General features: G+C 40.9%; 1 protein-coding gene across 1 annotated transcript in view; it reads left to right on the top strand.

Moving 5' to 3' along the window:
* The window catches only part of CPNE4 (copine IV), a 525574-nt gene that overhangs the window by 330329 nt on the left and 184486 nt on the right, over positions 1–10759 (top strand). The window contains exons 3-4 of the mRNA XM_010834976.1: positions 1120–1191; positions 3817–3891. Coding sequence (XP_010833278.1) covers positions 1120–1191; positions 3817–3891 — 147 coding nt within the window. The remainder of the gene's footprint in view (positions 1–1119; positions 1192–3816; positions 3892–10759) is intronic.

The following is a 10759-nucleotide window of genomic DNA, read 5'->3' as shown; positions in this document are numbered from 1 at the left end:
ATTGTCAAGGCACAGTTATCTCAAAGCTCACCTGCGGGGAGGACCTATTCTGTGCTTACCGTGGCTGCAGATCAGCTTCTGGTTCTCACTGGCTGTTGAGTGGGGACATCAATTCCTGGTCATGTGGGCTGCTCTTAGAGGGCTGTTCACAACCTAGCAGCCTGCATTCCGAAGAGCAAAGACAGAGAAAGAGAGATGGTGAGCAAGAAAGAAGTCAGGGTGATTTCAGAACCTAATCTTCGAAGTGAAATCCCATCACTTTTGCGGTATTCTGTTCATTAGAAGCAAATCACTGGATCCACCCAACACTCAGGAGAGGGAATTACACAAAGGCAAGAACACCAGGAAGCAAGGATCACTGGGGCCATTGCAGATAGAATGTGCCGCAACAACTGGGGACTTTGTTCTCCCTCCTGAGAGCATGGCTTTCGCTCAAGTCTTTTAAGCTTTGTCTCCTTTAGAAATCATTGGGTACATCTGAGCCTCAATGCCTTGCCATCTTTCCCTTCCAGAAAAGAAAATGAGACGGGGATGGGGTGGGTTCTAATGAGAATAATTCCCAGTGGACTGATGATTTTAGTTGACACCGAATTGTGGAGAGGACCCCAATTACTCCTTTTGGCTTGTTTGAACATCAGTCTCCTGATGACTTACTTTATAGCTTCATAATGAATATATTAAAAATAGAACTCTAGAGGTTATAGATACAGGAGGTATATATTTAGACCTTGAGTTTCTTTCCTCCCTTCACCCCATCCCCCACTCTGCACAGAGGTTTTAGTGCTAATTTGAGATCATTCTGAAACATCACCTTTATTTTAATTTACATATCCAACATGTTTTGTCTAATTTTAATATAAATGTCTCAGCAATGATTAAGCCACCTCCTAAGTGACTAAATTATCTGTAATCCTTCACTCACACAGCTCAGGCTGTAAGAGGAAAGGAGAGAATGACCTGTATTTAGCAGAGGTTTGTAGAAGAACCTTGGAAAATAAGTGGACATTGATGTCATAATTTAAAGGAGAAGTGTAAATGTAGAATTATATAAGAAAAATACTGAAGTGCATACCTGCAAATATATGACCAGTATCTCCACCTTGTGTTTCCTTCATACAGATTGTTTCCCAGAGAAAGCTGTCCAAATCCTTGTTGAAGCACGGGAACACAGCAGGGAAATCTTCCATCACGGTGAGCCCTCCCTCAGGTGCCCAGATGGAGCCTGCTGGTCCAACCCAGCCTCATGGGAAGCTGACCCTCTGGATGTTAGGGGTTGATCCCATAACTGCTCAGCTATACCGGTTGCCTCTTTTTTTTTTTTTTTTTTCCAATCTTTCTCCTTCCTGATAACACAATTTTAACCTTTTCATTGTAGGAAAAAGGATTTGAAAGTGAGGCCATTCACTTCAACTAAGCACTTCTATAATTAAGTATAGGTTTTAGCAGGGAACAAAGAAAGAAGTTATTGATCATAGTAAGAATATGGAATTGTCTGGCATTTTCAAATTATCAAAGCTACCTATCCCAGCTTCTCAGTTTCTTGAGAAAAAACATCTAATAGCATTTAGTCCAAGGTTTGGTCTGTTGCCTAATGATCAGAGAGCCTAGCATTTAACTCTTCTTTTTAATATGATAGTTTGGAGCTGCGCTGTTCTATTTGGTAGCCATGTGATTTTTCAACTTAAAATTATTTAAAATTAAATAAAAGCAAATAGTCATTCCTTACACTAGCCACACATATCAAGTGCTCAGTAGATCCATATACTGGACAGTGCAGATTACAGAACATGTCTGTCATTACAGAATGTTCTCTTGGGCAAAACTGGAAGTATTTCTAAATAAAACATGCAATGCTCAAGAAGAACTCCAGGATTTAAAACTTTGGCATCTTGTATTGAAGATCTTGTGAAAGATAAAGTAGTCTAACCATTTAGTTGTGTGGGCAAAAAATAATAGGTTTAAAAAGTGCCAGAAGAATTTGAGTTGCTTGCAAGGCAAATTGCTTTAGGAGGAAAACCTAAGTTCTTTGAACATTCCTTTTTAACTCAAAAGTGACTGATTCATTAAAAAAAATTAAGCCAATTTTTAAGGAAGAATTTAAAAATATTTTATATCTACTGGTCAAAGTTAGGACTGTTCTCACAAGAACTTAGCTGGGTTTGTTGGTTTGGATATTTTAAATGATGCAGTCGTATCAGATCTGTTTCTTGACTACCATTTTCAATCATGAACAAATGGTTCAAATGGACTTTGACGGTGCCACTAGTGCTCTAAAAAACTCACGGTCCTAGAAAAGACTTGGGATGGTGAACCCAGTTATGAGATCTACCACGGTTCCTTCCCAGGAAAACAAAAGCTCATCTTCCCACCTTTTCTCTCAGAAGTATTGGGAATTTCCTTTCTCTACACAGCCCATAAAAACTCAATCTCCTTCCTAATTTTAAATATTTAAAAACTCCTCTTGATCTTGGATCCTTGGGTCAGAACAATTACTCTAGCTTCTGGAAAACACTTGAAAATATGTGCACATTTTTCTAGGCTTTGCAGATGAAAGTCATAACTTTCATCATCTTTACAAAGATGTCTATAACACAGGATAGTTGAAGGCCATAGTTCAAGTGGAGTATAAGAGGCATTAAAGTACAAAAGAGAATCAAATGAACAACCTAAATATGATGATTCCTGGTTTATCAAGTCATTCTTGAGTTTTATAGCAAAAATTCAAAAATGACTTGAATTTTGTATGGACCCATGTTCTCTATTCCTCAGGTGCTTACAACTTTGGAGGGATCCTTCCCTATATAGATAGCTCTTTTAGCTTTAATTTTATGCATAAAATAAAAATTTCCAGAGGCTTCCAAAGTGTACTCAAAACAGATGAATGCAACTCATAATGAAAAAGTTTAGCTCAGATAGAATGGAGATAAAACTCAATGTCTTCACATAATGACTTTGACAAGGGTATCCACAAGGTCAGAGGCATTATGGCCTCTGAATGCATAGTGAAGTCTTAACATGACTTAGAAGTAGTTTAACCTATATGCAACTACATTGGTCCCGTATTTTGTTGTTGTTGTTGTTTTTCTCCTTTTCCCATCAATTTCTGCTTCAAGGGTTTAAGAGTCATTATCCAATATTAGGAAGTGAACTTTTTATGAAACAGGCTTTTAGATACTATTATCTCTTCATTTATGTCAAAGTTGTTGTCAAGAATTCTCTGTTCGTTGAAGTTAAGGGTTTAGATCCTTGTTCTCTTTCTTCCCTCTCCTCCCTCCTCTTTCTCTCTCCATCTCAAAAAGTCCAGGGACCGTCTTTTGTAAAGCATGACAATTAGAATTTTCTTTGATGACCTTATAACCTTTGGGAGGGCCATACAGACCAGTTTATTTCACAATCCTTTGTGGGTCTGGTAGAAAACAGTGGAGAAATATTGCTGCCTGCTCCTCATTTTTTGGTCACTTCCCAAAGAAGAAAATATATATAATTATTTATGGACGTCCTGTTCAGTGCTGTGTGGCCTTTGAAGGAGAAGCTCTCCCTAATTACTCCTCTAAAATGTCTTCCTCCAGCTTACACCCCATATTTCATGTTCTCATGCTCAGCACCAGTGAGGTCTCCTTATCTTCTGTGGTTTGTTCTAGGGACTTCCTTTGCACACCTGGAGTTGCTGTGCCACATTCACTGGATTGTGGGAAACTCCATGCCAGGTGTCAGTCTTTGTTGATTTTTGGATCAAACACGAGCTAAATTGTTCATGAATCCCTGGGTTGAGTGGTCCAACTGCCACTGCTCCTGATGAATGCTTTTTTCCTTTAGGTGATTGCTGAGGAATTATCTGGTAATGATGACTATGTTGAACTTGCCTTCAATGCACGGAAACTGGATGACAAGGTAAAGTGTTTGGCATCAGCCTTATTGAAGAAAGTAATAAGGCTAACACACAAAGCTTAATAAGATTTCCCCTCAAAGCTATTTTTTCCCTTTCAACTCACATTATTAAACAGATCAATGATTTCAGAGAGGATGGAAAGTAAGACTTCCCCCTAACTGAGAATCAGTTAATGAGAAGAAGGGAGGACTATAATTAAAACAATTTTATAATTAAGTTTATAATTAATAATTATAATTAATTTAATTTATAATTAAGACAGTTTTATTACACTAAGACTTCATTTGTTCCCAAATGCTACAGGTCACATGGCATAGGTGAATGTGATTTAAACCCATTGCTAGGAGCTTTTCAAAGGAAAAAAGAAGATGGGAAAGGGAATAAAAGTAGCATTTTTTAAGCATCATATTTGCAGGCATGGGGTTAAGAGCTTTTCAAGCATGATTACAGTTAATCATTCTTATAGCATCCATGTAACAGGTATTATTAACTCTGTTTTACAGATGAAGTAACAGGCTCAAAGATAAAGTAATTGTCTAAAGTCACTCCATGTGTTAGTCCAAATAATCCAAGAAATAGACACCAAGAAAGAGTTAATGATGCAAGCAGGATTTTATTAGGAGAAACGCCTGTGTAGGGAACACAAGAAGGAAATCTAGGAGAGCTGACAGGCCACAATGCAAGTCTGAATATAAGTAAAGAAGAGAGGGAAAGAGGTGGCAGTTTCTGCAACACCACGTAGTCTAAGGAAGATTCTAAAGAAGGTTCTAAGGAAGGAAGTCTAAGGAAGCCAGCAAGGAGTCCTGTGTGTCTCCCATGAGTGCCTTTATAGCCCCTACACACACAGCAATGGCTAGGAGCAGCCCCTGTGCAGCCTGGCCTCGGAACGAGGGCAGGACTGGATTTCGGAGTACAACAGCAGTGTTACATTCCCTAAGTGGGAGATCTGCAAAGCACATGCTGAAGGATACCCTGCTAGTTGGTGGTGACTCTGAGGACTCAGTCCCAGGTCAGCCTGACTTCCATCTGTACTCTTTCAGTTATATCTCACAATTTCCATGCAGCCACAGGCCATGTTAGTCTTGTGTATACAGAAAAAATCCTATGGATTCCACCCCTTTAAAAAAAATGTTTCCTATCCAACCATAACATCATATCCACCAGGGCATTTAGGCAATGGCACCCCACTCCAGTACTCTTGCCTGGAAAATCCCATGGATGGAGGAGCCTGGTGGGCTGCAGTTCATGGGGTCTCGAAGAGTTGGAGATGACTGAGCGACTTCACTTTCACTTTTCACTTTCATGCATTGGAGAAGGAAATGGCAACCCACTCCAGTGTTCTTGCCTGGAGAATCCCAGGGACAGAGGAGCCTGGTGGGCTGCCGTCTATGGGGTTGCACAGAGTCGGACACGACTGAAGCGACTTAGCAGCAGCAGCAGCCATTTTCCTAGCATACAACTAAACAGGCGATTTGGGGATGTGGCACTACTTTTTCAAACAATTGCTTGTAGGTGTTAGAAAAAGGAAAAACTTTTTTCACAGCTCCCCATAGTATTAAGCAGCAGCTCATATCCTGGCATAGTTCATTTTCATACACAAAGAGTATTCAGCCTAATTATGTGTTCATAATTCACTCTCTTATCAGTTCATTTATTCACTCCTTCATCATTCACTTACCAAACCTTTGTTGTGTGCTTGTCATGCATCTGTTGATGGGAAATGGGCATCCTTGGAGCCAGTCTTATATCCAAAACCTGTAATTCACCATCCAAGTGACACATCAATTTAAACAACAAATGACATAATGATACCAACGCTATAGGAGGATGATACATAATCAGAGTGTCCTGAAAAGGGAATCCATTCTGCCTTGGAATAGTAGGAAAGACTTTGTTCTTAAGAAGAAATCATAGTTGGATTTTTTTGTTATCCTGAGTGGATTGTGTGACACTTTCACAAACTGTCACCTTTTGACATTAGCTGAACGAGGTACTGGGAACTACAGAGTGCAATGGTGTCAATGGAGTGTAAGATCTTACCGCTCACTTCCTGTGATTATCAGGCTCTTTCTCTCTATCATCTTCAAGTTTCAGAATAATTCACCAGACTCCTTTGTAGTATCTTACCTGGGGACATTTTAAGCCATTGGGTCACAGTGTAGCAGTTTTAAACTACTCACTTCATGGCTTCTCATGATTTCTTTCCACTTAGTCATGCACCCCAACTGATTTATTTTACGAGCAAGGGGAAATGGGGGTTTGTCAGTGGGCCCATCAGCTCTAAGGTGTATAAGCAGCTTCCCTTCATCCAAATAAGCACTTGCTCACAGAACTGAAAGATCCCCATCCACACCTACCATGGTTCTCAATGGCTGTGCCCACCCTGGACTGTGTAGATTGCTAATTACTGAGACCCCAATGCCCTGGAGCCACAGACCACAGGTCTTCTATAATGAGGTGGGATCTTTCCCAGGCTCAGGCACCCAAAGAGGAGTGGGCCCTGTTCAGAACAAAGCAGAAGCCACTGCTCCAGTGTGGACTAGGAGGTGAATGGTCTCAGATGGAGAGAGACTGTAGAGATGAGGAGCAAGATGATACCATGAAGATCAGCTCACACAAACTCTTCAGGAAACAGGCTCAGCGAGCCCTGATGATTTTCACCAAGACACTGCTGCCTGGTTATTTATTGTTGTATCACAAACTACCTCAAAACCTGTTGACTTAGATTAACAACTACTTTTTTATATGTCATCATTTTGAGGGTCAGAAATTCAGGCAGGGTTCAACTGGACAATTCTGTTCCTTATGACGTTGACAGAAGTCACTCAGTTAGGGACTTCCCTTGTGGTCCAGTGGTTAGGAATTCACCTGCCAATGCAGAAGATGTGGGTTCAATCCCTGATCTAAGAAGACTCTACATTCTGTGGGACGACTAAGCCCATGCACCACAATTAAGGCGCCTGCACTCTACAGCCTGTGAACCATACCTACTGAAACCCATGCACCCTAGAGCCCATGCTCCACAACATGATAAGCTACTGCCATGAAAAGTCTGCCCACCATAACTAGAGAGTAGCCCCTGCTTGCTGCAACTAGAGAAGCGTGTGCCCAGCAACGAAGACCTAACACAGTCAAAAATAAATAACTAATAAAATTAAAAAGAGTTCACTCAGTTATACTCAGAGAAGGCAATGGCACCCCACTCCAGTACTCTTGCCTGGAAAATCCCATGGATGGAGGAGCCTGGAAGGCTGCAGTCCATGGGGTCGCTGAGGGTCGGACACGACTGAGCGACTTCACTTTCATGCATTGGAGAAGGAAATGGCAACCCACTCCAGTGTTCTAGCCTGGAGAATCCCAGGGACAGGGGAGCCTGGTGGGCTGCCGTCTATGGGGTCACACAGAGTCGGACACGACTGAAGTGACTTAAGAGCAGTTATACTCAGCTGGTGGAAGAGCTTTGCTCACATTCTTGGCACGTAGGATTGCTAGATGGCTGGGATTCCCCAGGTTGGTCAGTCAGAGTGCCTTCATGGTGGTCTTAGGTTTATCACATTTTCTGTATGGTGGCTAGCTTGAGATATCATTCCAAGAGAAGACAGTGAAAGCTGTGTGGTCTTTCCTTTTTTTAATTTTTTTTAATTGGAGGATAGTTGCTTTACAATGTTCTGTTAGTTTCAGCTGTACACAGCAGGGGAAGAAGATGGTAGGACAAATTGAGAAAGTAGCACTGACATAAAAACACTGTCATTTGTATGGCCTTTTCTGACCTAGCCTTGAAAGTCATGCATTATCCCTTCTGCTGCTTCTGTTGGTTACAAGTGAGTCATAAGGCTGCCCAGAGTCGAGGGGAGGAAAATGACTCCATGTCTTGGTAGGGGAGTGGCAAAATCATAATGCATAAAAAAACGTGTGGACATTGTAGTGGAAAATGCAACCTGCCACAGTATTTTTGTGACAGAATCAGAATAAGACAGGACAATTATTTCATGTCACAGCTAGTAAAATAGTTCCCAGAGCTTCTCAAGGAAGACCTCCTTCTAGCCTTAGCACCAAATGAGATTGTCGCTCCCTTCCTGTTAACAGTTAAACTTATATCTATTAATTGACAAAATAGACCATGACTAAAAGCCACTGAGGTAAACAGCTCTCTTAATTTAAAACATTTGGCTAATTAGTATCACGAGAGCAACTAATTTCTACCTGCATTTGAAAAATTGCAGTATGAATATGCTATATCCAATTCAGAATAGTTATGGACATCTGGGCCCCCAGTCTCCTTGAAGTAATTCTCCAGTTATCCACATACCTCTGGTAGAAAACTCTGGCCTAATACAAATAGCCTTCTTTTACATATGAAAATGTCAAAGTTTAGGGATGTGAAATGACTTACCCAAGACCACAGACACTCACACCCACACTCACAGTCAGTGACAGAGAGAAACCCAATCAGTTTGTCCAACTACAATCTAAATCTTTTGGGGGGGCAGAGACTTAATGAACACAGGTTAGATTGGTCTTGGGCTGTGAAGAACTTGGTTATATTCCCATGTATTTCAGGGAAGAGGGGATCCAGGGAAGAGGAAGATGAGGGTATGTATGCTATTAGGCAGCACTCCTCAAGGTGTGGTCCCAGGTCCCAAGACGCTTTCAGAAGAATGTATAAGGTCAAAACCATTTTCATAGCAATGCTAGGACATTATTTTCTATCATCATTCTCATTCTGTCACATGTGTACAGTGATTTTCCAGAAACTACTGGATGCCTAGTATCCAGCATCACAAGTACTGATGCCTAGTATCACAAGAGATTGAATGCAGCAGCAGGTATGAGAATCCCACTGCCTTCTATTGATCCAGTCATTAAATTGATTTACAAAGTGTAACATAATGGCATTCTTCTGACAATTTTATACATTTAGAAAATATAATTATATTCCATTAAAATGCTATTTTATTATGATATAATGGGTTTATATTTATTATTTTTAAAATGATATAACAAATGAATATTTTAAAAATTTCTCAGCTTTAGCTTATAATGTGGTAAAGTATTGTTAGATATAATCCACATAAGCAAAAGCTCCTTGGTGTCCTCAATAATTTAAGTGTATAAAATGGTCCTAAGACCAAAAAGTTTGAGAACTGCTATTGTGGAGTATATTACTTTTGCAAACCATGAAGACAAGTAAATGCCTCTTTTCTTTTGATAGAAGTAGTTTAAAAAAAAAATTGCAGATCAGAATAATTCGTTTTTTCAGAGCTTATAATTGCTTTACAGTATTGTGTTGGTTTCTTCCATACATCAACATATATCAGCCATAGGTACACACATGTCCCCTCCTTCCTGAATCTCCCTCCCACCTCCCACCCCATCCCATCCCACTAGGTTGTCACAGAGCACCAGATTTGAGCTCCATGGGTCATACAACAAATTTCCACTGACTATCTAATTTTATATATGGTAATGTATATGTTTCAATACTGCTGCTGCTGCTGCTAAGTCGCTTCAGTCGTGTCCGACTCTGTGCGACCCCAGAGACGGCAGCCCACCAGGCTCCACCATCCCTGGGATTCTCCAGGCAAGAATACTGGAGTGGGTTGCCATTTCCTTCTCCAATGCATGAAAGTGAAAAGTGAAAGTGAAGTCGCTCAGTCATGTCTGACTCTTAGCGACCCCATGGACTGCAGCCTACCAGGCTCCTCCGTCCATGGGATTTTCCAGGCAAGAGTACTGGAGTGGGGTGCCATTATCTCAATTAATCCTACCCTCCACATCCACATATCTATTCTCTATATCCGTGTCTCTATTGTTACCCTGCAAATAGTTTCATCAGTAGCGTCTTTCTAGATTCTATGTGTGTGTGTGCTTAGTTGTGCCCAACTCTTTGCAGCCCCATGGAATGTAGCTATATATACGTTAATATGCAATATTTCTCTTTCTCTTTCTGACTTACTTCACTCTGTATAACAGGCTCTAAGTTTATCCACCTTATTAGAACTAAATCAAATGCTTTCCTTGTTATGGCTGAGAAATACTCCATTGTATATATGTACCATAATTTTTTTTATCCATTTATCTTTTGATGGGCACCTACTTGTTTCCATGTCCTATCTATTGTAAATAGTACTGCAGTGAACATTAGAGTACATGTATCTTTTTCAATTATGGTTTCCCCACTCTAGTACTCTTGCCTGGAAAATCCCATGGATGGAGGAGCCTGGTGGGCTGCAGTCCATGGGGTCGCTGCGAGTCGGACACGACTGAGCGACTTCACTTTCACTTTTCACTTTCATGCATTGGAGAAGGAAATGGCAACCCACTCCAGTGTTCTAGCCTGGAGAATCCCAGGGACGGGGGAGCCTGGTGGGCTGCCATCTATGGGGTCGCACAGAGTCGGACATGACTGGAGCGATTTAGCAGCAGCAGCAGCAGGGTATATGAACAGTAGTGGGATTGCTGGGTCATATGGTAGTTCTACGCCTAATTTTTTTTTCTAGTATAAATTTATTTATTTTAATTGGAGGCTAATTACAATATTGTATTGGTTTTGCCATACATTGACATGAATCCACCACGGGTGTACATGTGTTCCCCATCCTGAACCCCCCTCCCACCTCCCTCCCCATACCATCCTTCTGGGTCATCCCAGTCCACCAGCCCTGAGCATTCTGCATCATGCATCAAACCTGGAATGGCAATTCGTTTCACATATGATAATATATATATGTTTCAATGACATTCTCCCAAATCATCCCACCCTTGCTCTCTCCCACAGATTCCAAAAGACTGTTCTATACATCTGTGTCTCTTTTGCTGTCTTGCGTACAGGGTTATCATTTTTTGAAGGAATCGCCATACTGTTCTCCA

This window comes from Bison bison, unplaced genomic scaffold (genome assembly GCF_000754665.1).
Source record: "Bison bison bison isolate TAMUID 2011002044 unplaced genomic scaffold, Bison_UMD1.0 scf7180017864037, whole genome shotgun sequence".
In the NCBI taxonomy this organism is placed as follows: domain Eukaryota; kingdom Metazoa; phylum Chordata; class Mammalia; order Artiodactyla; family Bovidae; genus Bison; species Bison bison.
This window is presented reverse-complemented; position numbering and strand designations above follow the sequence as displayed.